Genomic DNA, 25,792 nt, shown 5'->3' with positions numbered 1-25,792 from the left:
GTAAATGTCCTTAACAGGTTTTCATCAGACCTCTGTTCACACGTTATCGGACCCCCCCAACTATGAGTGGACTGGTCCAGTTGAGCCTGGATGACAACAACCAGATTAAAGTGTACCATTACTAAAGGGGGGTGGGTGGAGTTACATATGGAGCAAGGATCAACACAAGCAGATAAAGATGTACCGTTACTGAAAAAGGGCTAAGGACAGGGGTGGGTTTTTAAAATTAACTTGGAGTAATGCAGGGATCCCTCTAGCTCTGGTCCAGGGCGTTACTAGAGGAACCCCCTCGACTATGTGTGGACCAAAGGAACGCCCTGGACCAGAGCTAGGATTCCTCTACAACCAGATTTACATATCAGATTACTGTAAGATACATTTTTAAGACGTCTGTCCTCTGGTGAACTCCGCTTTAGCTGCGATTGTGTTTCAGTGGACTCATTTTATTCCATTGGCATGCAAGGGTGAATAGCTTGGGATTATGGAGACAATAGCCCCGTAGTCAACAAACCAGTTTATTTCCCAATTTTTTGGCCTCTGGCTATTTAAATGTTTCAAAAGCAGATTGCATAGTTGTGACATATACAATAGGTGTTTCACTTTATTAGGAGAGACATCTCTAGGTTGGAGTGAGATACTGTTGATCATTGTCATGGTATCAGGTTGTATAAGAGACGTATCACTCATTCCGCTGTGTGAGAAATTCAAGCCATACCATAATAACCACTACAAGGGCAAGACAATGACTTGTGAGGGATTCGCAGTCTTTATGAAATTCTGGTAAGAGGGACTCTTCCAGTGTTTTACTGTGCAGATAGACGTATGACATTTTTACCATATTTTTTTATAAGAAACGTTTTAATAAATGTAAAGTGGTGTATATTCATAATGTCAAACTTTCATTCTTTTTCATGTTTCAGTATGTCTACATTAAGAAGTGATCACCAGCGTTGTATTCATTGGGACACCCAACAGAAAGTGTTGCAACTTAAATGAGAATTTCTTGGACAAGTTCAGGTAGTCTCTCCATGATTGTCAGTAACTTCCATTTCAGTGCCTAATGAACACAACCCAGGTCCTTAAGTCTGGATTTCCTCTTCATCCTGCTTGTCAGTTACTTAAAATGCAAAACCTAGAGACAGATTGTACTAATGCGAAGACTACACCTTTATCATCGTGGACAAAAACTTTATTCAGTAGTCACATAGTCCCAAGTTCTTATCCTACAGTGCAAAATCTATTCTTCTCACCAGCTAAGGACGTAGTTAGTTTATTTTTTAAATTGTACCTTTATTTAACTAGGCAAGTCAGTTAAGAACAAATTCTTATTTTCAATGACTGCCTAGGAACAGTGGGTTAACTGCCTGTTCAGGGGCAGAACGACAGATTTGTACCTTGTCAGCTCGGAGGTTTGAACTTGCAACCTTCCGGTTACTAGTCCAACGCTCTAACCACTAGGCTACCCTGCCGCCCCGGACGTGGTTAGTAATTAAAATACAATCGTTGATCTCTCTCTGGGACAGATCCATCCAGTATCAGACAGCCATAGAAATACAAACCACGCGCATGATCAGAACATTAAAGGCCACAGACAGACTGGACATGGAGTGTTCTCACTCCCCCCACACACTATACACGTTTAAATGCATTGATGGAGTTGCAGGTGAATGATGCAATATAAATTAAATTCAAACGGTTATCAGCAATAAGAAAACACAACGACCACAGTAGTATTGGATGGCAGTAAGGAGAAATGTCAGCATGTCCTGGTGAACCAGACTCATTGATTGGCACGCCAAGTGTCCATACAGATTCCAACTCCGGGGAGGGCGCACCGTCCTTCCCCAGCTCTTTGATTGGCTGAGAGATGCCCAGCCCGCCTGCAGTCAGGGAGACATGCCATTGGGTGTCTCAGTTGCCAATGTGTCACTACTGGCCAGCAATAAATGTTAAGGCGGAGCCAGAGAGTAGCTTTCTCAGAAGACGAAAATCTTGTCTCTCTGGACGTCGTCCAAGTCATCGTCCATGGTGAGGAGAACCTGGCAGAGAAAGCAGAGGAGTCAGTCACTATATAAGATGTTACTATCTGGGTATGTATGGGTCAGGAATGGGGTCTTCATCAAAGCTCAGCCACTTATGATCTATTGCTGAATGACGTGTGCAGTAACCATGTCCACGGTGTGAAATCTATGTATTCCCCTCCAATTTATAATACTATGAAATGAGTGCCACATGGCCCTCCCCAGCGATGTGCACACACATACACACTCACCAGGAAGGAACCAAACATGGCAATGGAGGACAGGAAGTGCCAGATGTCGTGGTCGTCGAAGAAGGAGAGCACGATGCAATCACGGTTGTGTTCCCGGGACTCGGCAGGGGTTTTCTACGGCAGGGGGAGAGGGGACAAAGCAGTCAGCGCCAAAGTGACATGAGAATGTTGGGGTTATGTGACCATGGCATGTGTCGTGTGAGCATGTGATGTTTTCAATGTGGTACTACAGATACCATGAATCCCATTGGGGCAGGAGTTGACAAACTTCTCGTCGGAGACCCCTAGAACTTTCACTATTTTATTGTAGACCTGAACTAGCATACCTGAATCAACTTACCTACACAGACAAGGGCTTGATGGACTAGTTGAATCAGGTGTGTTAGCTCTGGAACAGTTTGAATACATGGAACGGCTGACCCTGTCATGGGGGTGTGTAAGGCTGACGTGTGGTGGAAGCCACTGATCTGTAAGGTCATTGTGTGTGTGTTGTGCTGACCTGCCAGGTACTGAGGCCCTGGAAGAAGAAGAAGAGAGCGAAGCCCCACACCACGGCCGTGAAGAGGATACACACCATGGCCATGCACTGGATCCTCTCACCACTGCGGAGCTACACACACACACACACAGAAACACAACATCACCTGTGATTGTACACGCGGAACATGTTCTACGTCGTTTCATGTGTCAGATGTGCACTTTCTATATCCAAAACTGTTAGAATATGGCAACAATCAAACAAAGCACATTTGGTAGAATGTTTGAATTTAGAATGTCTGTTGCTAAGAGTTAGTCATTCATGATTTCAAATCCTTTCATTCCCATGGTGATTCTAAATCATACAAATACATTGACATTTGACTATGATGATATCACAATTGAATAGAGCCACTATAGTGGAATGTTGTGAATTTAGAATGTTTGGTTGTTAGATGCCAATGTTGATTTGGAACTCAGTTTTGGTGGCAACAACCTCAATACCAGAAGCTCCTGCTTTTGAAAGATTCATTGAGAAATGGATCAGCGACTACATCCAGCGATTTGTCCAGGGTGTATCATGGACAGCACAGGTGGAAGCGGGCAGCCTGGGTCTGTGGGGGTACGAGCAGTACTGGACAAAACCAGCTCAGACACATGGCCATGTTCCTTGAGAACAGCCAGCACCTGCCTGGGCAGGAGGAGAGCAGTCTGATCGACTTGTACAGGGAGGTGGGGCGCGGTTTTCTCTTTTACAGAGTGACAGTGAGAGAGACCCTGAACACGAGAGGACTAAGGCTTTGGTGTGGGAGGAGTGACGAGCAGTGGCTCTTTGATGAGGAGATGGAGGAAGTTGGGAGCTATTCCGAGGGTGTTGGAACTGCAGAGAAGGGCTTCTTGTCTGCCTACGAATCACACGGATTGACAGATCTTAATTTTGTAGTGGATTTAAAATACGATTTATTATCAATTTTTTGAACCATTAGCCTACAATTTCCGTGCCACCACGGAAATATAATTAACATAATCTGTTTAAGATCGAGATATCATTTTCTTTGCATGGACTGCATCTCAATCCACCGCATCTGCCAATATCGCGGTGAAATCTGGCAGAGCTAGAGCGGTGTTAGTCAGACCGGTCGACATCCCGAAAATTGGTCTTCTCACAAAAAAGTATTGACTACTCTATAGGCGAAACTCTCACGAACACAATGGTGTTCTCCGTTTTGCTCTAGGGTGCCCACAAGCCTCACAAGACGGCCTGAAGGTCCCTGGTACCAGTTAAAAAAACAATAATGGAAGTATATACAGTCTCGAGATAGTTTAGTGCCTAAAATATGAGGATAAATACATGCCTTTTAAAAAAAATGTATAGCTTCCTGATCTTATATCTCTCAGATATAGGACAGACACTTCAGAACAAACTTTCTTTCGATTTTTTGGGGGACTATCCGTGGTCTTAAAGATCAAAATCATATAGCTAAATGATTCTTGGTATGACCATCTTAAAACAATTCCATATTTAGCTTAGACTCCCTCCCCCAGCTTAGACAGGGTTTAGACTCTAGAGGGTTAATGACTTAAAATATACTGTGGCATGTCTTTTTTGAGTGAGATTTGTCTATAGAAAGTGAACAAACACACACACGCCTACCTTCATGATGATGTAGAAGGCAAAGTAGAGTAGCAGGTTGCAGATGGCGATGGCCAGCAGGTAAGAGGCAAAGTCATTGGGTGTCTTTAGTAGCCCATAGGCAGCCCTGGACAGACCGAACAACAACCACACAATGTCAGTGATGAGATTTCTACTCTACTCTCATGGTTCTGGGTGAGTAATGACTATTCTACAGACTAAATGGATACCTTGCCTCATCAGGCTGAGTGGGTCGCAATAAAATCACATTGACAGAAAGGGACATTAATCACTTAAAGTAGTTGTGAAAGACCTTTGGTAAAAATAAAAAATAAAAAACACTGCATGATGATGTCAAACAATGTACAGATCTGCCATCTTAATTTGACCCTGTTTCTCACAGCAGGAAAACAAATCCTGCGGCGACAGGAAATGGTCATTATTACGTGGATTATATTCAATTGATTTTTTTAAAGGGTTGATACATTTTTCGTTAGGGCAAATCAAGTCTGATATTTTAAAATGGAAATGACAAACTTTAAAGCCCTTTTAAACCCTAATACACTACAATTAGCATTTCATGCCGTGCAGGAAAATGATCTGCGACAAGTAATCAAATTAAGATATCACATATATAGAACACTGCAGTAAAGGCAGTCCAGTCTGAATAAGATAGTGAGTGAATGAAGGAAATACTCACAGAGACCAGTTCACTATGTTTCCCATCACTAGCAGAACCATTCGGTCCTAACAGAGAGAGAGAGAAACATTTACTTGTGGATTTATAGATCTTTCGCGACAGAGTGAGTCTCCATACAGTATGTGTATGTATAGTCTACCATTTACTGTATATACATATATATATATACACAGTATGTGTATGTATAGTCTACCATTTACTGTGTATATATATATATATATATATATATATATAAAAATGGACAAAGCCATCGATCACGTATAACCATTCACTTCTGAAGACACAATAGCATATTGAAGCCAAATGAAGGCTGTTAAGATGGTGTGTCATGGAGACACAAAATACGCAATTTGAGCTTCATGAAGTGACATTGCAGCCTAACTCAGTACTGCCCCCTCAATTTGAGTAAATCAAGTGGAAGGCCGACCGGGGTACTGCAGGCTGCCATTAGCAACTAAATTATCCTTATAACTTCTTATGTGTGCGATTTCAAAAATAATTGGTTCAAGGACATACTATACATCGGGTGTATTAGAAACAATTATTGCTACCATGATTGCCTTCTAAACATTTTTTTTTTACACAAAGATTGATATTTTTCCATTCACTATAATGGGGGATCCAGTTTATGCAAACAATGCCTGCAGTACCGCGGTCAGCCTTGAACCTTCGTGGTTTCAATAAGTGGGCAGTAGTTCTCCCCTGATGTATACTCACAATATACATGGGGCCACTGCACTGGCGGATACAGTCAGTGTAGATCACATACACAATCCTGCGCAGGATGCCAGAATCTGAAACACAGACAAATAGAATAGACTGAAACGTCCATAGCCCCTGTAACATTACAAGGTAAAAGCTAACCCTGACCCCAGGCCTGATCCTAGCCCTTACTCCTAGGGTTCTTCCTTCTAGGTTGTTTTTCCTAGCTACTGTGCTTCTGCATTGCTTGCTCTTGGGCCTTTGGGTTGGTATCTGTAAAGGACTTTGTGACAACTGCCAATGTAAAAAAAATGTGATTGATTGATTGACTCCTTACCCAGTCTCCAGCGACCCATGTAGTAGAGCTGGGTGCTGAGCAGCATGGTGGCCAGGATGTGGAGGACAGAGAAGATGATCCAGAACACCATGTTGCCCTTCCCAAACACCTGGACACAACACACACAGGTAGACACACACCCATCAGGATACATCAGGAATGTTACACTAGCTGAATGATGATTCTATGGGTGGGTTGCACCAACATGGTTTAAATTAATCTAGGATTAGAGCTAATCTAGGTTTATAATTAACTCAGATGTGTTGTACCACTTAATTTTTTATCTGGATCAGTAAATCTATAATTAACGGTTTTAAACTATGATTAGTGACATGTTACACCAATATATGAGGTATTCGAGAGTTGAAACGAAGTAGCTAGCCTACTTGTCAAATGAGGCTACAAAGTTTCTGTTATAAAATAATAACAATGGAACGTTAGAACTACTGCAACTCCATCGTGAAAGGTTCTCATGGGTTGGTTGATTTGAAATAAAATCGGTTATTTGCCAGTACTAGACAGAAAATTAATTTGTTAGCTAACGTTAGCTACTGTAGCTAGCTAGTTTATAAACCAAGCTAGCATACAATATTATTTATTATTGCTGTTACTTAACGTTATTTAGCCATGTATTATTTGTCCGCTAGCCACCTGATCATGGCACGTCAAAGATTATCAATTTTCTCCGCTTATGAAAAAAAAAAATTGTCGGGGCTGATGGAGGAATTTAGTAAAGTACTGGAGGATACAAAGACAGACAACACAAATGTCAAAAAGAAGGAAGACACCTGGGCCATTTCGTGCGACAAATGTAATGGATCGACATGGATTAAAGAGTGACCCAAATCAGATAAAAAGCGCGCTGGAAAAAAAACTTACAACCGAAAGCCAAAAAGGATGCCGCAGAGGAGAAGCGGGGGCTATTTCAGACCGGAGCCGGACCTCCGTCCATGGAAATTGATCCTACCACCCAGAAGATATAGGAGATGATTCCCCAATAGTTTGCCCCTCTCCTTCACCCCTATGATGACGACAGACAACTTGACCCACCAATATTTTGTAAACATAAATAACTTAAATATCAATTCATTTAATGCTACTTCACTACAATGTTACCGTTGCAGTTTAGAATTAATCTCCAATCGAAATGTTTTTTATTTTTTATTCATTGAGCAACAGACTTAAAATTAATCTAGGTTTAAAGTAAATGTAGATTACAGGAAGGATTTCATTTAACTAGGATTAATTTAAAACTAGGTTTAAAATTGGGTGCAACAAGATTAATAGATAAACCTTGATTTAGCCCAGTTTAAGAGTTAATCCATGTTGGTGCAACCCCCCCTATAGGTTGTGTACGTCAGAGTCTACTGCTGGGTGTTAGTTGTGTTTCTGTCTTGGTCTCTGTGTGGTGAGTATGTCCCTAGTCACTCACCACTCCTAGCACAGAGAAGAAGATGACAGCAGCCAGACAGGCGTAGGCAGTGTAAGCGCTGGCATTGATATCTGGGTGTCTCTTCTGGTACAGCTTTAACACGCACAGCCCAGCGATCATATACATGAAGGAGGTGTCTGTCCGACAGGGAGATCGAGGAGGAAAGGGTGACATTAATGACATTTCTTACAGTACAGAATATCTTCCAGTACAGTTATTGGGAAGTAGCCAGAGTCCTAGATCTGTTTGTGCCATCCTGCAGTCACAGCAATGCAGTTGGCATGACAATATGAACCGATCTGGGACTGATTGAGAAACCCATCTATTGAGGATATGTGTTAGTGTCTTCAGGATCTCCCAATTAGCCAACGACTACATTAGTCTCACCGAACTGGAAGTTGGTGTAGTTGGGGCAAACGTGGTAGCAGGCACTCAGCAGTCCCTCCATCATTAGAGCTGTGCCCATGGCGTAAAACAGCCCAAAGTGCTTAGGGATGCCACACTCCTGGAGACCGGCAGAGAGGGAGAGACAGAGGTATAAAAATTACATAAATAAATTGTCACTAGCTAGGTTCCCATCCAATTGGCGACAGATTTTCATGCAAATACTCAAAAATGTTCATGCAAATATTCAATATGTGCATTTTCCCACCAGAGATCGGTTTCCATCAAATTGACTTGTTGTGGATATAAAAGGCTTCGTCTGATAACGTAGTGAAAAGAGAAAAATATTCACATTCAATGTTCATGCCTCTAGAGGTTATTTAAGTAGGTGTGTTTCACAGTGGTGTATGACCTGACAAAGATCCAACTCGGATAGAAACTTTGTCTTTATTGCGCGTCTGATTAACTCACCCTAGGAGCACACCAGAGTTGTGGACATTCTTTTTTTCTTTGATAATGTAATACACATAAAAATGACTTTTGCAGTTAAATTCCCATGTTCGTAATAAAAAATACAAGTTAAAATGACTTTCCATTGCATTTTCAACCCTACTGATGGTCATGTCACAGAGATTTTTTGCGTTATATATCGAATGTGCCCACTCCGGTTCTTGGCACGAGTGCTGTAGCCAACAGCTTGCAGATACAGTGCGGTCATAGCCTACATGAGATTTTATGGACAAAAGAGTGATTATTTGTCAAATGGCAGCCAAGCATCGATCATGTCACCACAATAAGATATTTTTGGAAAGGAGCCTCAAGCTCATCACCGTGCACTTTCACTACCCTGTGAAGTTCATCATTTATTTAACCTGTAGCCTAATAAACCACATGCTTTCCCTAATCATAGTGGGTGGACCACACAAGATATCATTGCATGACTCCAAGTTTACTTCCATATGTGAACTCCTACCACAATTGTTCCCCGCATAATTCATTTTACCTACACAAAACCACCACAAAAATTCACCTTATCTAGTGTATTTACAGCTGAAGTCGGAGGTTTACATACACCTCAGCCAAATACATTTAAACTCAGTTTTTCACAATTCCTGACATTTATTTAGAGTAAAAATTCCCTGTCTTAGGTCAGTTAGGATCACCACATTATTTTAAGAATGTGAAATGTCAGAATAATAGAGAATGATTTATTTAAGCTTTTATTCATTTCATCACATTCCCAGTGGGTCAGAAGTTTACATACACAATTATTATTTGGTAGCATTGCCTTTAAATTGTTTAACTTGGGTCAAACGTTTCAGGTAGCCTTCCACAAGCTTCCCACAATAAGTTGGGTGAATTTTGGCCCATTCCTACTGACAGAGCAGGTGTAACTGAGTCATGTTAGTTGGCCTCCTTGCTCGCACACGCATTTTCAGTTCTGCCCACACATTTTCTATAGGATGAGGTCAGGGATTTGTAATGGCCACTCCAATACCTTGACTTTGTTGTCCTTAAGCCATTTTGCCAAAACTTTGGAAGTGTGCTTGGGGTCATTGTCCATTTGGAAGACCCATTTGCGACCAAGCTTTAACTTCCTGACTGATGTCTTGAGATTTTGCTTCCATATATCCACACAATTTTCCTTCTTCATGAGGCCATCTATTTTGTGAAGTGCACCAGTTCCTCCTGCAGCAAAGCACCCCCACAACATGATGCTTCCACCCTCGTGCTTCACGGTTGGGATGGTGTTCACGGTTGGGAAAGCCTCCCCCTTTTTCCTCCAAACATAATGATGGTCATTATGGCCAAACAGTTCTATTTTTGTTTCATCAGACCAGAGGACATTTCTCCAAGAAGTCCGATCTTTGTCCACATGTGCAGTTGCAAACTGTAGTCTGGCTTTTTTATTGCGGTTTTGAAGCAGTGGCTTCTTCCTTGCTGAGCGGCCTTTCAGATTATATCGATATAGGACTCGTTTTACTGTGGATATAGATACTTTTGTACCTGTTTCCTCCAGCATTTTCACAAGGTCCTTTGCTGTTGTTCTGGGATTGACTTTCACTTTTCGCACCAAAGTACGTTCATCTCTAGGAGACAGAACGCGTCTCCTTCCTGAGCGGTATGACGGCTGCGTGGTCCCATGGTGTTTATACTTGCGTACTATTGTTTGTACAGATGAACGTGATACCTTCAGGCGTTTGGAAATTGCTCCCAAGGATGAATCAGACTGAGGTCTTGGCTGATTTCTTTAGATTTTCCCATGATGTCAAGCAAAGAGGCACTGAGTTTGAACGTAGATCTTGAAATACATCCACAGGTCCACCTCCAATTGACTCAACTTATGTCAATTAGACTATCAGAAGCTTCTAAAGCCATGACATCATTTTATGGAATTTTACAAGCTGTTTAAAAGGCACAGTCATCTTAGTGTATGTAAACTTCTGACCCACTGGAATTGTGATACAGTGAATTATAAGTGAAATAATCTGTCTGTAAACAATTGTTGGTTAAATGACTGGCAGATGTCCTAACCGACTTGCCAAAACTATAGTTTGTTAACAAGACATTTGTGGAGTGGTTGAAAAACAAGTTAATGACTCCAACCTAAGTGTATGTAAACTTCCGACTTCAACTGTAGTTTAGTCGACGTTTGGAAAGTTTACTGACAAATTTTCAGTTTTCATCTGGCATGTCATGAAATGTTTTATACCATATGTAATTTCCGGACTATAAGCCGCTACTTTTTTCCAACGCTTTGAACCTCGCGGTTTATACAATGACGTGGCTAATTTATGAATTTTTCCCGCTTTCAAAGATTCATGCCGCCAAAAAACTGAGCACTGCCACATAATGTGACGTAAATCGAGCGCGCTCAAACTTCCCATCATTCTGATTACGGTAGTCATTTTGTCACCCTCATGATGGCAAAGACACAGAGAAATGCATATGATGCAGCTTTCAAGTTGAAGGCGATCAATCTGGCTGTTGGAAAAGGAAATAGAGCTGCTGCACGGGAGCTTGGCCTTAATGAGTCGATGATAAGACGTTGGAAACAGCAGCGTGAGGAACTGACTCAGTGCAGAAAGACAACAAAAGCTTTCAGAGGGAAGAAAAGCAGATGGCCCAAAGTATTTGCAGCCACTCGACATCAGTGTAAATCGTGCATTTAAGGTGGCGCTCCGTGTTCAGTGGGAGGCTTGGATGACAAGTGGGGAGAAATCCTTCACTAAAACGGGCCGCATGCGAAGAGCAACTTATGGTCAAGTCTGCCAGTGGGTCCTGACAGCGTGGAGCATTGTCAAAAAATCCACTATCATCAATGGGTTTTGAAAGGCTGGACTGCTGCGTGTTGAAGGGGCAGCATGAGCTCAGCGGGGTATTTGCCTCCGGATGAAAGTGACGAGAGCGACAATGAATACGACCCAACATCGGATGAAGCAATTCTGAGGCTATTCAACTCCGACACCGAAGGAGATGACTTCAGTGGTTTCAGTGCACAGGAGGAGGAAGATAGTGACCAATGACTTTCTTGGTAGGCTACTGTTTACTGCTATTTTTTAAATTTTTGTTACAAGCCGTGTTTCGTTAAAGCCTATTTATTTTTGTTACAAGCCGTGTTTCGTTTAAAGGCTGTGTAAAGTTCATTTGTTTCAATGTACCGGTAGGCACCTGCGGCTTATAGACATGTGCGGATTATTTATGTACAAAATACATATTTTTTAATAATTCAGTGGGTGCGGCTTATATTCAGGTGCGCTTAATAGTCCAGAAATTACGGTAAGTTTGGATGGAAACCGGCTTACTGGTGTGGAACGTTCCTTAGTGTATAGGAAATATCAATTTGGAAAAAACGTCAATGTCATGGGTGGTGATACGAATTCCATACATGGAAATACCAATATGAGCATTTCATGTTCTATTGCTTATCCCACTGCTATAATACCGATCTGTACCAGGGGTTGGTTTAGAGGTTGGGTTGCCACCCCTGGAACACATATTTCCCCTGGAGGTAGCGGTTCGATCCCCCAGTTCCGCCACTCACACTCTGTACTTCATCCCTGTCATCTTTCTACACATCACATATTCTAATCTACACCTGTCAATAAAAACAAAACTAGGATTATTGCCACCATAAGTGTGTTCTATGCCCTCCCTGTCATCCCAAAAAATGACAAAATACCCCCCCCCCCCATTTTTTTTTTTTAAACAAAAGCACCATCTCAGTTTGATCTCTCACCAGTGCATTGAGGTCGTGGCGGTCCAGCGCTCTGCTATGGATGATGTCTCTCTGCAGCACGATGAGCAGGAAGAGAAGGCCCAGCATCACGTAACCAAGGTTACTCAGTATGTTGTTGAAGGCACTGCACACCAGAGGGTAGAGAATGGATGTCATGGATGACACAAGTCATACATTACATGCCCAGACATAGGAGTTTCCCCTTATTACACACACACACACACACACCTCAAATTCCCCAGGGGGTGTGCACACAGGAAGTTGTAGTAGCAGATGTCCTGATTTCCTGTCACGTTGACAACCTGGAGGAGAGAGGAACATGTCAACAACAACACACTACCCACCCACCCACCACGTGTGGATTTTAGTCATATCTACTCACTCGAAGCCAATTCCTTTACACACTACAAATGCACTCGTTGTGACTCTGTAATAATGTAGCTATAACCCTGTAATAATGTAGTAAATCCACTGTTGGAGCGTGAGTGAGGGTAGCACACAGTACCGTTTGATAAGTGATGACCAGCTGGATGACAGGGAGGGCATAGAACACACCTATGGTGGCAATATTCCTGAGGAGAGGAACACTGACATTAACTGCCATGACACTGACAGTTGTATGATTACTGTACAATCCGACTGATACAAAACAAACCTACACCCTATATCCAAAGAAGCAATTGTTATCATGCATTTGACTAAAGTACTGATAGAGTAGAGGGTGCCAGAGGGTTATAGCCCCCAGCATTGATGTACAGAATTTGAGGCAACTCTCCGTCCCACTCACCAGAAGTAGATCTGGTACTTTTTACTCAGAACCCTCTTGTCCTTGCGAGCGAGGTCCGACACACACAGGTACTTCTGCAAAAGGACAAGCGACCACAAGAGTTTCATTGGGAGGGAGAAACTCAACAAAAACAACAGAGGATAAGGATAATATTGAGTGATGCACAGGGGAGGAGCAGTAGAGGGGGAAGGGATGGATGAGAGGTAGAGGGGGGGGGCAGACCTTGGTGCGGACGATGTTCTTGTCCGAGTCGATGTCGGCCAACGTGTCATAGTCATCCTCCTCTATTGAGCTCAGAGACTCCTGTCGACTACGACCCGTAACGCTCTCCAACGAACGCTCTGAGAGAGGAGGAGACAGAGAGAACAGCAACTACCTTTACAGTATGTCAGTGACTGAGGGTTATATTTTTAGATTTGATTCGTTTTTGTTGGTTTTACAGCTTGGATTTTTTTAAATATGATTTGGGACGTATTCAATAGATTGGTGGTTCTGGCCAAAGACGCATTCCTGATAATCACAGAAGGTATAATTGAAATTGTTCTCGACATTCCATCTTTATCTCTGCGTACAGTCAAACATGATTGTTGACCATATGTGATCGTTTTGGTCGCCGTCTGTGGTCATCAGAGCGTTAAATTACATCAAAAGGCGGATAGATCTTGAACACATTCCGAATTGATTGACATGGTGCTGATTGATACAGTGAAGGGGAGCGATTGGCTGGCTGATTAAGGCAGTGAGTGTCACCAATGCAGATGGCTACGTGGTGGATGGCAGTTAGGAATGGTCTGCGTTTCAAAGTCTCCTGTCCTGATAAACAAACACAGATAAACCAATAAGAAACAAGAGCACTCCGCAGCCCTCCAATCAAGAGCCAGTTTGGTGGTGAAATGCTGTGCAACATTACTTGAAGACAGATGTGCCATGTGGACCCCATTGTATGTATTTGCACATCTGTGTGTGTACAGTATTAGAGTGTATGTGTCAAATTATGCGTCTGTATTTGGTCATCTTGCTCCATACCCATGTATCCGTAGTTGGCATCTGATGCTATGCTGTCTGTGATGGCCTCTGAGCTCAACGTGCTGGCGTTGTCCGCTGTAGAAACAATAGCAGAGAGAAACAACATTAAACAGGGCTTGAAGTGGTGTAAGTATTCACTTTGGCTGTGTCCCAACTCTCTCTCCTTCCTCCCCCTCGCTGATTCAAAGGAAATGACTGGCAAAAGAAATATGGTGAAAAGTGCAACTAGTCCATGACTCCCCCAATCCAATGCTTTTAGAATTGTGGGAAGTAGTGAAGGAGTGCACATTCACGAGGAGACTCATGTGCAGAAAGAAAAACAACGAGACACACGGCAGAACTGGAACAGTGAAAGCCCTGTCTTACCCAGCTAGCTACATTGATTGTCAATATTTAACTCAAAACCTTTCAAAACATTGTCACACTTGTAATGTAAATGAGCACACACATACTCTCACACACACTCACCAAAGGAGCCGTATTCATAGGGGGAGACTGGAGTCACACCTGGCTTTCCTGTGGTAACAGGTAGAGATCATGTCACAAACACACTCCAAACACATGCAACAATATTAGTTAGTAGTCTACACACAACCACAGCATCTAGATGAATGGTTAGTCAGAGAGGATACACCATGCCCTGTGGGCTCAGAGACAATGTTGAAAGTGAGACAAGGGTTAATGCACGGGTGCTAATCAGTAGGTGTGAGTCCAATGGGAGAAAAATAAGTCCATTTCAGTCAAACTCCCATTGGAACGAAACCACCGTAACAGTAATATCATGACCATGGCCATGGTTGAATCATATTAGTCATCCCCCACCATCACAAGGGTTTTTGTGACTGGACAATGCTGTGAAGTCAGGCAACTCAGGAAGTGAACTGAAATTCCAATACAATAATTGAAAAAGGGAGTTCTATTTTCAATGACTCCTCAATAAAACTGCGAAGGAGAATACATTGATTTCAAATGTTTTTCCATATTGTAAATTGAAATCACTTCCCGATTTCAAATTGACACCCAACCGTGGTGAAGGTCATTTATTAGACATGCGTGTTGATGATTTCCTCATCCACCCAGATCATACTGGTGATAATGACTGTGAGATGGGTGTAACTATTTATATAGCGTGCACGAAGGGTAATAAGTAGCGTGACATTGTGAGAGAAGCTCAGACACAGGCAATATCTCACAACTCCAACTCCATTCTTACCCAGTAGAGAGGCTGAGCCAAAGAGTAGCATGGGGAGAAAGCATGAGGAGAAAGCGAGACAAATTCAACACACAAAGACATAGAAACCTAGAGAAATACCTAAAGAAATAGATCAGTAATCCTTCATCCGATGGGGCAACTGTTAATGGTTCGCATCCATCTTAAACTCGTTTTTAAATCTTAAATACACAGTTAGTTCTCTTCACTGTACACCTCTCTGGGAGAAAAAAAAAATACAACGGAGTGTGCCGTTGTGGTGGGTTGCTGGGATACCTGTCTCCGCGGGCGACATGTCCGCTGGGTTCAGAAGCCCCTCCCTCCTCCTGTGCATCCTGACCAGAGAAAAGACCCAGAGAGAAAGAGAGACACTTGAGTTCCAAAGCTTCTATATGACAGTGTATGAAATAATGTACTTACTGTATATGACAGTGAAGCGATCGACAGACCTCTTGTTCTCCACACAGGCCACCAGGAAGGTGAGCAGGTAGAAGGAGAGGAAGATGCCCAGGCAGAACAGCATGCCCATCACGTACACATCCGCTGAGACGGATAGAGGGAGGGGGGGGGGGTGTAGAGAGAGGGGGAAGAGGGAGAAAGGAAGAAGAGATGTTAGAGAGAAACAGAAAGGGAAAGAGAGAGAGACATGAACACTTCTCTCTGCTACATTGGGAATGATGTACTGTTTGGCCCGCCTGGCTGAGTGACTCACAGCTGATGGCGGGCGAGACGACCACGTCCAGAGTTTTACTGCGGTTGCCAGCATCAATGAGTTCATCTGGACGGAGGGGGTAGAAGCGCAGGGGACCCCCACATGCCTCGTCCTCCGTCTTCACCACCACCACCACATAGAAACTGTTACTGGGGAAGTCCTTCCTCTGAGAGCCACGAGAGAAAAGGGGAGAGGGAGAGTAGATGAAATGGTTGCCCATTGTGGCAAGTGAGTTGTAAACATTTATTTATTGATCAATTACCTGATCTCTCCAGTGTGTGTGTGTGTGTATTCTACCTGGACAGTGATGGCAGCTGTCTTGGTCATGGTTTGATACATTCCAATGAAGGCCACGTTGTTATCCAAGTCATACACTGGGCACTGATAAGGTAGAACACAGCATTTAGCAATCAGAGAGGAACGAGTGTCTGTCTGTCTGTCTGTCTGTGTGTGTGTGTCTGTCTGTCTGAGCAGAGAACAGGTGCAGTCACGGCTAATGTGGTTTCCATGGCAACAGGCACCTCTGCACTCCCCATCAAGTGTGTGGAATGGAGATTTCTACTATATTGGCCAACCTTTCAGGGACACCCCCAATGTGAGCTATTACACACCAGACAGAGCTTTACATAGCGTTTTAGTAACACCTCTCTTTCACAGCTTTAAGCTGCTTTAGGGTAAATCCTGTGCATTTCCCAAGTTCATTCACAGCTGTCTAGTGGTTGCTGGGGTGCTCAGAATGAACTCAACACTGCCCTTGTGTGGTGAATCGGAGGCTAGCCATTGGAGACAGGCTGAGGGAACCACAGTTCAGTGATGTCATGTGAGGTCAGTGGATGCAGGTTGATGTAAGGTCATGGCCGTATTCATTAGGCCATGAGAGACTGAAAAACAGCTTCTATCTCAAGGCCATCAGACTGTTAAACAGCCACCACTAACATTGAGTGGCTGCTGCCAACACACTGACTCAACTCCAGCCACTTTAATAATGGGAATTGATGGGAAATGTAAAATATATCACTAGCCACTTTAAACAATGCTACCTAATATAATGTTTACATACCCTACATTATTCATCTCATATGTATACTTATATACGGTACTCTATATCATCTACTGCATCTTTATGTAATACATGTATCACTCGCCACTTTAACTATGTCACTTTGTTTACATACTCATCTCATATGTATATACTGCACTCAATACCATCTACTGTATCTTGCCTATGCCGCTCTGTACCATCACTCATTCATATATCTTTATGTACATATTCTTTATCCCATTACACTTGTGTGTATAAGACAGTAGTTTTGGAATTGTTAGTTAGATTACTTGTTGGTTACTACTGCATTGTCAGAACTAGAAGCACAAGCATTTCGCTACACTCGCATTAACATCTGCTAACCATGTGTATGTGACAAATAAAATTTGATTTGATTTGATTTTAGCAAAATGTTTTGCAACAGAAAACTTAAGCAACTGTTTATTTTTGCGTTTCTAAACAGTCTCTCCCCCGTTTCAGTTTGCTAACTTCTGATTGGTGTCGAACAGAGTTGTGAACTCAAAGTCACATGACTTGAGACTATATAAAATAACTTGAGTCTTGACTTGGAGCCTCAAGACTCAGGACTCGACTTTTGACTTGAGACTGATGACTTGAATTTTTCTGGACAGGTTTTGTATTGTTTTATCTGTCAGTCATTTTGTGGAAGAGAGTCTACATCGATTATTCCACATGCAGCCAGAGACAGTACCCGCAGCATCGCCCTTGCAAAAAACCCTGCCACAGATTGGCTAGTGAAACGCACACTCGGCACTCTGACTGGATCAGCAAACTGTCAATCAACACAGGTTGGGTGAGCTAGCAAACATACTGCTGATTTGCTGTACAAGCTATAGGATCGGGTGCAGCGCAAACATCAAACTGTAAATAAATAAATCTGCACCTCCAAAAATTGTTTGGTGATCAAGAATTTGAACTGTTTACATTGCAAGCTAATCAGTAATGGGGCAACAATTACTAGCATAAGCCTACAGGTCTTTAGGTATGTAACAATTGCTTTAACTTGTGAAGATTGCATTTGGAATTTGTTGTTAAAATGAATTATTACTGTGGCGAAGATGCACCATAGGCGCGGCTCTTCACTTACGCTCTCCAAACTTGTTTATTTATTTTCATTTTTAATTGAACCTTTATTTAACTAGGCAAGTCAGTTAAGAACAAATTCTTATTTACTTATGACTGCCTGTTTGACAGGACTACGATACATTTTCACTTAGCCAACCATTTCTTACCCTCAGTGGAGTGATGCTTATTTAATTCAATGTCTGGTTTCCTTTGTTCATAACTGGAGTTCCGTATCTGTGTCCTATGGCCGCGTTCAAAACAACTGGAAACCCGGAACTCTCCGACTTCAGTGCGTTCAAGACAATTGGGAACTCGGGCCTCTTTCACTGATGTCATGATTTGACCTCAGATTTTTTGGAGTTCCCAGTTGTCTTGAAAGCACCATTAGTCTCTGTCATTCTGGTTGTACATAATAGGAGCGTGCAAGGCCTCATAAAATAGGCTTTGGAGTCAGAACGTTGAATAAGATCAAATGACTGTTCCATGTATGCATGGTGTTGAAATATCATTAACTCTGAGTAAGAGAAATGTAGCGATGTGGAAATGGCCTTTTACATTGTAGAACCAGTTTATTGGTTGTAATTGCCAAATTGGGTAATTGTATGGTCCTGGGGGCCAAGTGCTTGTATTATTTATGCAGGCCTACCTGTTTGAGCTCCTGTTAGACAGAATCGACTTGGTTTCTCAAGGGGAGGCTGTACAGTCTTGCCCTCTACCTGTGTCCATTCAGATAGGACAGGTTAAGCCTGATACAGAGGCTATTTCTTTTGGACTATTGCCCATGTATATTTGGTCAATCTACTTGTATATTTTGTATGATATGGCACTTTCACCACAGGATCACCAAGACCTGTGAATAAATGTACACTCTGAACACATCAACATGCCTTGCCTTCTGCTGATGGCATGCCCTCACAACTGCTACAAGGTCTCTATTTTGCAATGACATGGGATTTTTTAAATGTGTCGTAGACAAAATAATGAAAAGGGCTGTCTGGTAGCCTCAATAAATATACACATATTTGTAGCTGAACAAGTCGTTGCATGTATAGATTTTTGAGACTTGAGACTTGAAAACGTATGACTTGATCTTAGAACGCACGACTTGGGACTTGACTCGAGACTTGACCCTTTCTACTTGGGACTCGAACCTTGTGACTTGGTCCCACCTCTGGTGCCTAATGAACAGGTTTGGTCAAGTTAGTTTACCTGGATGTCCTGAATGGACATGACAGAGCACGGGAAGGTCATCTCAGAGTTGACCTTGACGATGGCCGTGTCCACTCCGTCAGGGAACACATATTTGAAGTACTGAGAGAGAAAAACAGAGTTAGAATAAAAAAAAGTTCACATATATATTGGAATTAAGTCCTAAATCAGCCGCGTGAAAGAAATATATATAAAAAAAAGAGAAATTCAAACAATCTTCCTAACAATACTATTCTATTATGTTGATAGATCTACCGTTTTGAAAGGGCAAATCACACACAAAATGTATGACGTAACAATATACATTTTCTAGTGTCTCTTTCCATCTCTGTCATGCAACAGCTCAACAGATCAGGCACACACATTTGTTTTTTAATATCAATCCCCTTCTTGGCCCTGGCCTTTAGACTTAGGCACAGTAAAGAGGTAGTACCTAACTGTCTTCTCCACCCAAGCACACATCTTATGGTCACGTGCAGTATAAGGGTTTCACGGGAAATATGCTATGTGCGTATGTACGCACGTGTGCATCAGTGTGAGTGGCTATGTTTCTTACCTGGGGTTGGGATGGTGAGGCAGTGAAGCTGAACTTTTTGTCTGTACTGTAATGAAGAAGACGAGAAACACTCAACAAATACAACAGCCATATTAGCCATCACATATACAGTACGCCATCTCTACTCTATGAGTGATGCTGCTACACAGGGCTTGCTGTAGAGATAGGCAGTCACGAGTGTGTGTATGCAAAAAGGCCGCATTCAATGCAAATTAGACCAGCTCTACACAGTTGCATAATAGTGATATAAAATATGATGACTCAGAGTATTGAATACGTACTGCTGTGGGAGGCATGTAAAGCTCTACAACCAGATATCATGTATTCGCTCGGCTAGCTAGCATGAAGCTAATGATCCCTGATGAAGATGACTCACTGCAGGGTGAAGCTTTCCACGCGGCTGATCCTCAGCTGGTAGTGGGTGCCCAAGCTGGACAGGGTGGACACGTCCACAAAGAAGTACTGGGTCTCGGACAGGGTGCGGGTGGGAGGTTGGCAAAGCGTTCGGCCCACATGGGCATAGGGGTACTTCCTCTGGTACCTGTGGCGGGGGGCGGGGGCGGGGGGGGGGGGGGGGGGGGGGGGGGGGCAAAGAGATATCACTTCTCCACTCATTTTCATTGAGGTCTTTTATAAAGGGAGACCTGGCCAAGAGAGTAGCTCAATATACAAATCATGATCACATACTTGGGCTCATAGAGCAGAAAAGGCTTATATTAGACTAGGGTCACATCCAAAATTGCACCACTTTTGAGCAGGGTCCATAGGGAATGTAGGGTGCCATTTCATAAGCCATTTTTAGGCTGAACTAAACAACCATGACCATTGCAGCCCGCCCATAACAGTTCCTGTGGCGGTAAATGATAAGAACAGGAGGATAAGAGCCACTGCTAAAAAAGGGACTGAATTGGCCTGTTGAATTGTGTCAACTACAGTCCCACAAAAAAACGGTGTTAATGACAGAAAAACCAACAACTTCCCAAAACACAACAACCTAGCTAGTTACTGTAATTATAGCTTGTGTCTATGGGAAATTAGGCCTATGCTTTATGTTTATGTGGAAGTGAAAGCTCAAGGTACAACGATGACTCACTCTCAACTAGATGGCTTTACCACCTGACACAGGTGTTCTGGTATTGCGCAAGTCCGTGGATTATGTTACGCCATGAAAGACGTTCCACAAACACGGTCCTCGCTACCCCAAGGGGTGCACGGTTCGTTTAAAAAAAACAACCAAAATGTGCACCACTTGGGGTCCAGAAGACAGTTTGGAAAAACCCTGAGCTACTGTATAATAGAACAAATTATACACTGATCCAACAGGTAGGTTCTGCATGCAGGCTAAACACTTAGACCTAGGCTATATCATATAATAATTAGGGAGGGCTTATATAGTCCTGTTTGACTGTATGTACAAGTGGGTACCCTGTATAGGTGTGAAGTGTAAAAGTATTTTTTTTGCACCCTCGGAGAGTGGGGTCACGGCCAGGGATCAGCCATTATTGACAGCAACTCTGGAGCAATTAGGGCTAATTGCCTTGCTCAAGGGAAGAATGGCAGATTTTTACCTCGTTGGCTCGGGGATTCAAACAGCAACCTTTCGGTTACTGGCCGAAACAGGATTTGCGGTTTTCTTTTAATGTCTTATTGCCCTGCCGTCACTCCCTTCAGTTAACCCATTCAGTACTTCTACTGCACATCTCTCTGTACTGTTTATAATACAGTGAGCTCCAAACGTTTATGGACAGTGACACTTTTTTGTTTTGGCTCAGTACTCCAGCAATGAGGGAAATTATACAATTGACTATGAGGTTAAAGTGCAGACTGTCAGCTTTAATTGTAGGGTATTTTCATCCATATTGGGTGAACCGTTTAGAAATTATGGCACTTTTTGTACATAGTCTCCCCATTTGAGGGGACCAAAAGTATTGGTACAAATGGTATTAAAGTAGTCAAAAGTTCAGTATTTGGTCCCATATTCCTAGCATACAATGATTACATCAAACTTGCGGTTTGTGTTGGTTGTGTTTCAGATTATTTTCTTCCCAATAGAAATTAACGTAAATAATGTAGTCATTTTGGAGTCACTTTTAAGAATAGAATACGTTTTTAAACACTTCTACATTAATGTGAATGCGACTATGATTACGGATGAACCTGAATGAATCGTGAATACTGATGAGTGAGACACCATACTCCCAAGACATGATAACCTCTCATTCATTCATTATAATAACAGGGGAGGTTAGCATTTTGGGGGGGGGGGGGGGGGGGGGGGGGGGGGTATGATATTTGTGCATCTGTAACTTTCTCACTCATCATTATTCACAATTCATTCAAGATGATCCGTAATCATGGTATCAGCCACACTAATGTAGTGTTAAGAAACATATTATAGTCTTATTTACAATAAAACTGACTCCAAAATGACACAATACATTATTTACCATTAATTTCTATTGGGCACACATATTTGAAACCAAAACAAACTGCAAATGCATTCAACAAGTTTGTAGAGTCACAAGCTGGATGTAATCATTGCGTGCTAGGAAAATGGGACCAAATACTGAACTTTTGACTACTTTAATAGACATAAGTGAATTTATCCCAATACTTAAAATGTGGGGACTATGTACAAAAAGTGCTGTAATTTTTCTAAACGGTTCACCTGATATGGATGAAAATACACTCAAATGAAAGCTGACAGTCTGAACTTCATGTATCATTTCAAATCCAAAGTGCTGGAGAACAGAGCCAAAACAAACAAAAAATGTGTCACTGTCCCAATACTTTTGGAGCTCATTGTATCTTCACCCGTGAATAAGCCAATATCTAGTCTACATAATGAAGAGAAACACAGCAAAAACAGACCCAAGGAGAAACAAAACCTCTACAACATCTAGGCTACACAACTTCAGTTGTTTTCTTCGACTGAACAATTGAATACCAAAGCACAACCACGTATCGCGCTTCCCTTCCACTCTAGATGAATATGGCCAGCTGTATATTGACATAATAAATTGTGGTGACATAATACAGGGACAGGACCAGGATGTGTCAGGGTTGCGTTCAGTAGGGCACAACTTTGTAGATAGAAATGTCCTGTATAGACCCGACTTGAGTCCTTATTCTACATGTCAACGATGCATGTTTTTGCTACATAACACATTGCTTCTGTCCGAACGTTGCACAACATTGTGTCCTACTGAATGCGCCCCCAGGTGTGCCAGTAGGTTAGGCTACTCACAGTCCACGCAGTATGAGGGGGACCTGGAAGGACAGCACGGCCTGCTTCTGTCTGACCACAAACAGGATGGGACTGCTCTCTGCCCCCTCCGACAGTACATCCACAGTCACACGGACCCCCTCCGTCTGCCAGGGCAGGGAGAGAGAGGGCGAGAGGTTTAGAGAAACTCACGGAATCGAAGTAAAACGACAGTACATACACACACACCCATCACAAGCATAAACCTGCACACTCAAGTTTTGTATTGATCACTTTTTGCAATCTTATTTTACCATAAAACCAAATTAGGCTACTCATAGCAAGACAGCTGTTCAGTGTTCTTCAATCCTAGTACTGGGGACGGAATGCGCAGGTTTAATTCCAGCCCAGTACTAACATGGTTTGGTTTCTCAAATGATTGCCTCGCCTGGTTCACCAACTACTTCTCTGATAGAGTTCAGTGTGTCAAATCGGAGGGTCTGCTGTCCGGACCTCTGGCAGTCTCTATGGGGGTGCCACAGGGTTCAATTCTTGGACCGACTCTCTTCTCTGTATACATCAATGAGGTCGCTCTTGCTGCTGGTGAGTCCCTGATCCACCTCTACGCAGACGACACCATTCTGTATACTTCCGGCCCTTCTCTGGACACTGTGTTAACAACCCTCCAGGCAAGCTTCAATGCCATACAACTCTCCTTCCGTGGCCTCCAATTGCTCTTGAATGCAAGTAAAACTAAATGCATGCTCTTCAACCGATCGCTGCCTGCACCTACCCGCCTGTCCAACATCACTACTCTGGACGGCTCTGACTTAGAATACGTGGACAACTACAAATACTTAGGTGTCTGGTTAGATTGTAAACTCTCCTTCCAGACCCATATCAAACATCTCCAATCCAAAGTTAAATCTAGAATTGGCTTCCTATTTCGCAACAAAGCATCCTTCACTCATGCTGCCAAACATACCCTTGTAAAACTGACCATCCTACCAATCCTCGACTTTGGCGATGTCATTTACAAAATAGCCTCCAATACCCTACTCAACAAATTGGATGCAGTCTATCACAGTGCAATCCGTTTTATCACCAAAGCCCCATATACTACCCACCATTGCGACCTGTACGCTCTCGTTGGCTGGCCCTCGCTTCATACTCGTCGCCAAACCCACTGGCTCCATGTCATCTACAAGACACTGCTAGGTAAAGTCCCCCCTTATCTCAGCTCGCTGGTCACCATAGCATCTCCCACCTGTAGCACACGCTCCAGCAGGTATATCTCTCTAGTCACCCCCAAAACCAATTCTTTCTTTGGCCGCCTCTCCTTCCAGTTCTCTGCTGCCAATGACTGGAACGAACTACAAAAATCTCTGAAACTGGAAACACTTATCTCCCTCACTAGCTTTAAGCACCAACTGTCAGAGCAGCTCACAGATTACTGCACCTGTACATAGCCCACCTATAATTTAGCCCAAACAACTACCTCTTTCCCAACTGTATTTAATTTTAATTAATTTATTTATTTTGCTCCTTTGCACCCCATTATTTTTTTATTTCTACTTTGCACATTCTTCCATTGCAAAACTACCATTCCAGTATTTTACTTGCTATATTGTATTTACTTTGCCATCTTGGCCTTTTTTGCCTTTACCTCCCTTCTCACCTCATTTGCTCACATTGTATATAGACTTGTTTATACTGCATTATTGACTGTATGTTTGTTTTTACTCCATGTGTAACTCTGTGTCGTTTTATCTGTCGAACTGCTTTGCTTTATCTTGGCCAGGTCGCAATTGTAAATGAGAACTTGTTCTCAACTTGCCTACCTGGTTAAATAAAGGTAAAATAAAAAATAAATAAATAAATAAAATGATGAGTTGAAACAGGTGTGTTAGCAATAGGCAGCAACAAACGCCAGAACGTGGAGGTCTGTGAAAAGCAGGTTCGAATAACAAAGTGGGTTTTGTGACCTGAACTATGTACTCACCTTATTTCGGGAGACGGTGTGATTGAAGGCGTAGATGGTTTGGTTGTCGCTCGTAACTGTATCGTTGTAGGTAACGTCAAACTCTGCATCCTTTTGGACCACCGTTTTAGTTTCTGCCCGTGCGCACCGCAAATGGGTCACACATAACAACAACAGGGCCACATAACCAAGCCGGAACAAGACTGAAACGGGGCCAAATTTACAACAGCTCCTCAAAACCATTTCCTTGCGATTTGTCAACAATAGCTGTGCTAGCTGATCAAAACGACCTAAATGCACTTACTGACACGTTGGATGATAATAATAGCAATGAATGGCAAACCTACCTAACGTTAGCTAACTAGACTAGAGCTCCGTTGTAATGTATCATTCACAACAGAACAGTTGATTGCGAACGACTAGCTAGTGAGATAATCTAGCCAGCTAGCTACATTTGCTTGCTAATGATTAATGTATTACATTCACACCGCTCCTCCTGTTTCACCATCACCAGCAGGCAAGCTAACCACTCCTCGGTACTGCGACGTAAACTAACGTTAGCTAGACGATAACAACACAGCTACTACTCGCTAGCTAGATTCCGAATGATTTAATGTCCGCGGTTTTTTACAGCTAATGTCATCCGCATTTTATAATTTAGGTTGACATATGCCTGTATAGTGTTGATCATATCGAGTATCGTAAAGTGAACGTTGTTTGCATCTGTTGAATCGACTGACCACGTTTGAGGGGTTAAATCTGTGTCACCCACTCCCTCCCTCTGCACGCAGAAAACAAACC

General features: G+C 42.6%; 2 protein-coding genes across 14 annotated transcripts in view; one reads left to right on the top strand and one right to left on the bottom strand.

Annotated features, from left to right (window-relative positions):
• The window catches only part of LOC109904786 (centrosomal protein of 164 kDa), a 24,782-nt gene extending 23,897 nt beyond the window's left edge, over positions 1–885 (top strand). For 5 of the 9 annotated variants that reach the window (XM_031790590.1, XM_031790591.1, XM_031790592.1 and 2 more), the window contains one exon: positions 29–222. In XM_031790590.1, coding sequence (XP_031646450.1) covers positions 29–125 — 97 coding nt within the window. In that variant the 3' untranslated portion in view covers positions 126–222. Of the gene's footprint in view, positions 1–28 lie in introns of all 9 variants that reach the window. The other 4 variants (XM_031790589.1, XM_031790588.1, XM_031790595.1 and 1 more) reach the window with 2 other exon arrangements.
• Positions 765–25,792, bottom strand: LOC109905523 (SID1 transmembrane family member 2-like). 5 transcript variants are annotated; one of them, XM_020502938.2, is made up of 27 exons: positions 25,013–25,791; positions 23,053–23,177; positions 20,182–20,346; positions 19,806–19,851; positions 19,250–19,351; positions 16,210–16,293; positions 15,913–16,078; positions 15,650–15,743; positions 15,477–15,535; positions 15,204–15,215; positions 14,459–14,506; positions 13,991–14,065; positions 13,715–13,777; positions 13,187–13,305; positions 12,965–13,038; positions 12,683–12,749; positions 12,406–12,479; positions 12,178–12,301; positions 7,941–8,058; positions 7,554–7,690; positions 6,122–6,230; positions 5,800–5,876; positions 5,083–5,129; positions 4,404–4,509; positions 2,772–2,882; positions 2,273–2,386; positions 765–2,039 (listed from the first exon to the last, which is right to left on the bottom strand). In XM_020502938.2, exons 1-27 carry the CDS (start codon positions 25,232–25,234, stop codon positions 1,977–1,979), a joined length of 2,601 nt encoding a protein of 866 aa, XP_020358527.1. In that variant the 5' UTR covers positions 25,235–25,791; the 3' UTR covers positions 765–1,976. The 5 variants fall into 5 exon arrangements, with proteins under 5 accessions (XP_020358527.1, XP_031646456.1, XP_020358523.1 ...); XM_031790596.1 differs by lacking the exon at positions 15,204–15,215 and having other exon boundaries at positions 1,172–2,039; XM_020502934.2 differs by lacking the exon at positions 13,715–13,777 and having other exon boundaries at positions 1,172–2,039; positions 25,013–25,790.

This window comes from Oncorhynchus kisutch, linkage group LG15 (genome assembly GCF_002021735.2).
Source record: "Oncorhynchus kisutch isolate 150728-3 linkage group LG15, Okis_V2, whole genome shotgun sequence".
NCBI classification, from domain to species: domain Eukaryota; kingdom Metazoa; phylum Chordata; class Actinopteri; order Salmoniformes; family Salmonidae; genus Oncorhynchus; species Oncorhynchus kisutch.
Note: the sequence above shows the minus strand (reverse complement) of the source record. Positions and strands in the feature narration are given on the sequence as shown.

Coding starts and splice junctions, on each gene's coding strand:
- LOC109905523 (XM_020502938.2), bottom strand. CDS start 25,234: ATGGTTTTGAGGAGCTGTTGTAAATTTGGCCCCGTTTCAGTCTTGTTC. Junction 23,178..25,012: donor ACACCGTCTCCCGAAATAAG/GTGAGTACATAG, acceptor CTGCCCTGGCAG/ACGGAGGGGGTCCGTGTGAC. Junction 19,852..20,181: donor GTGGAAAGCTTCACCCTGCA/GTGAGTCATCTT, acceptor TCTTCATTACAG/TACAGACAAAAAGTTCAGCT.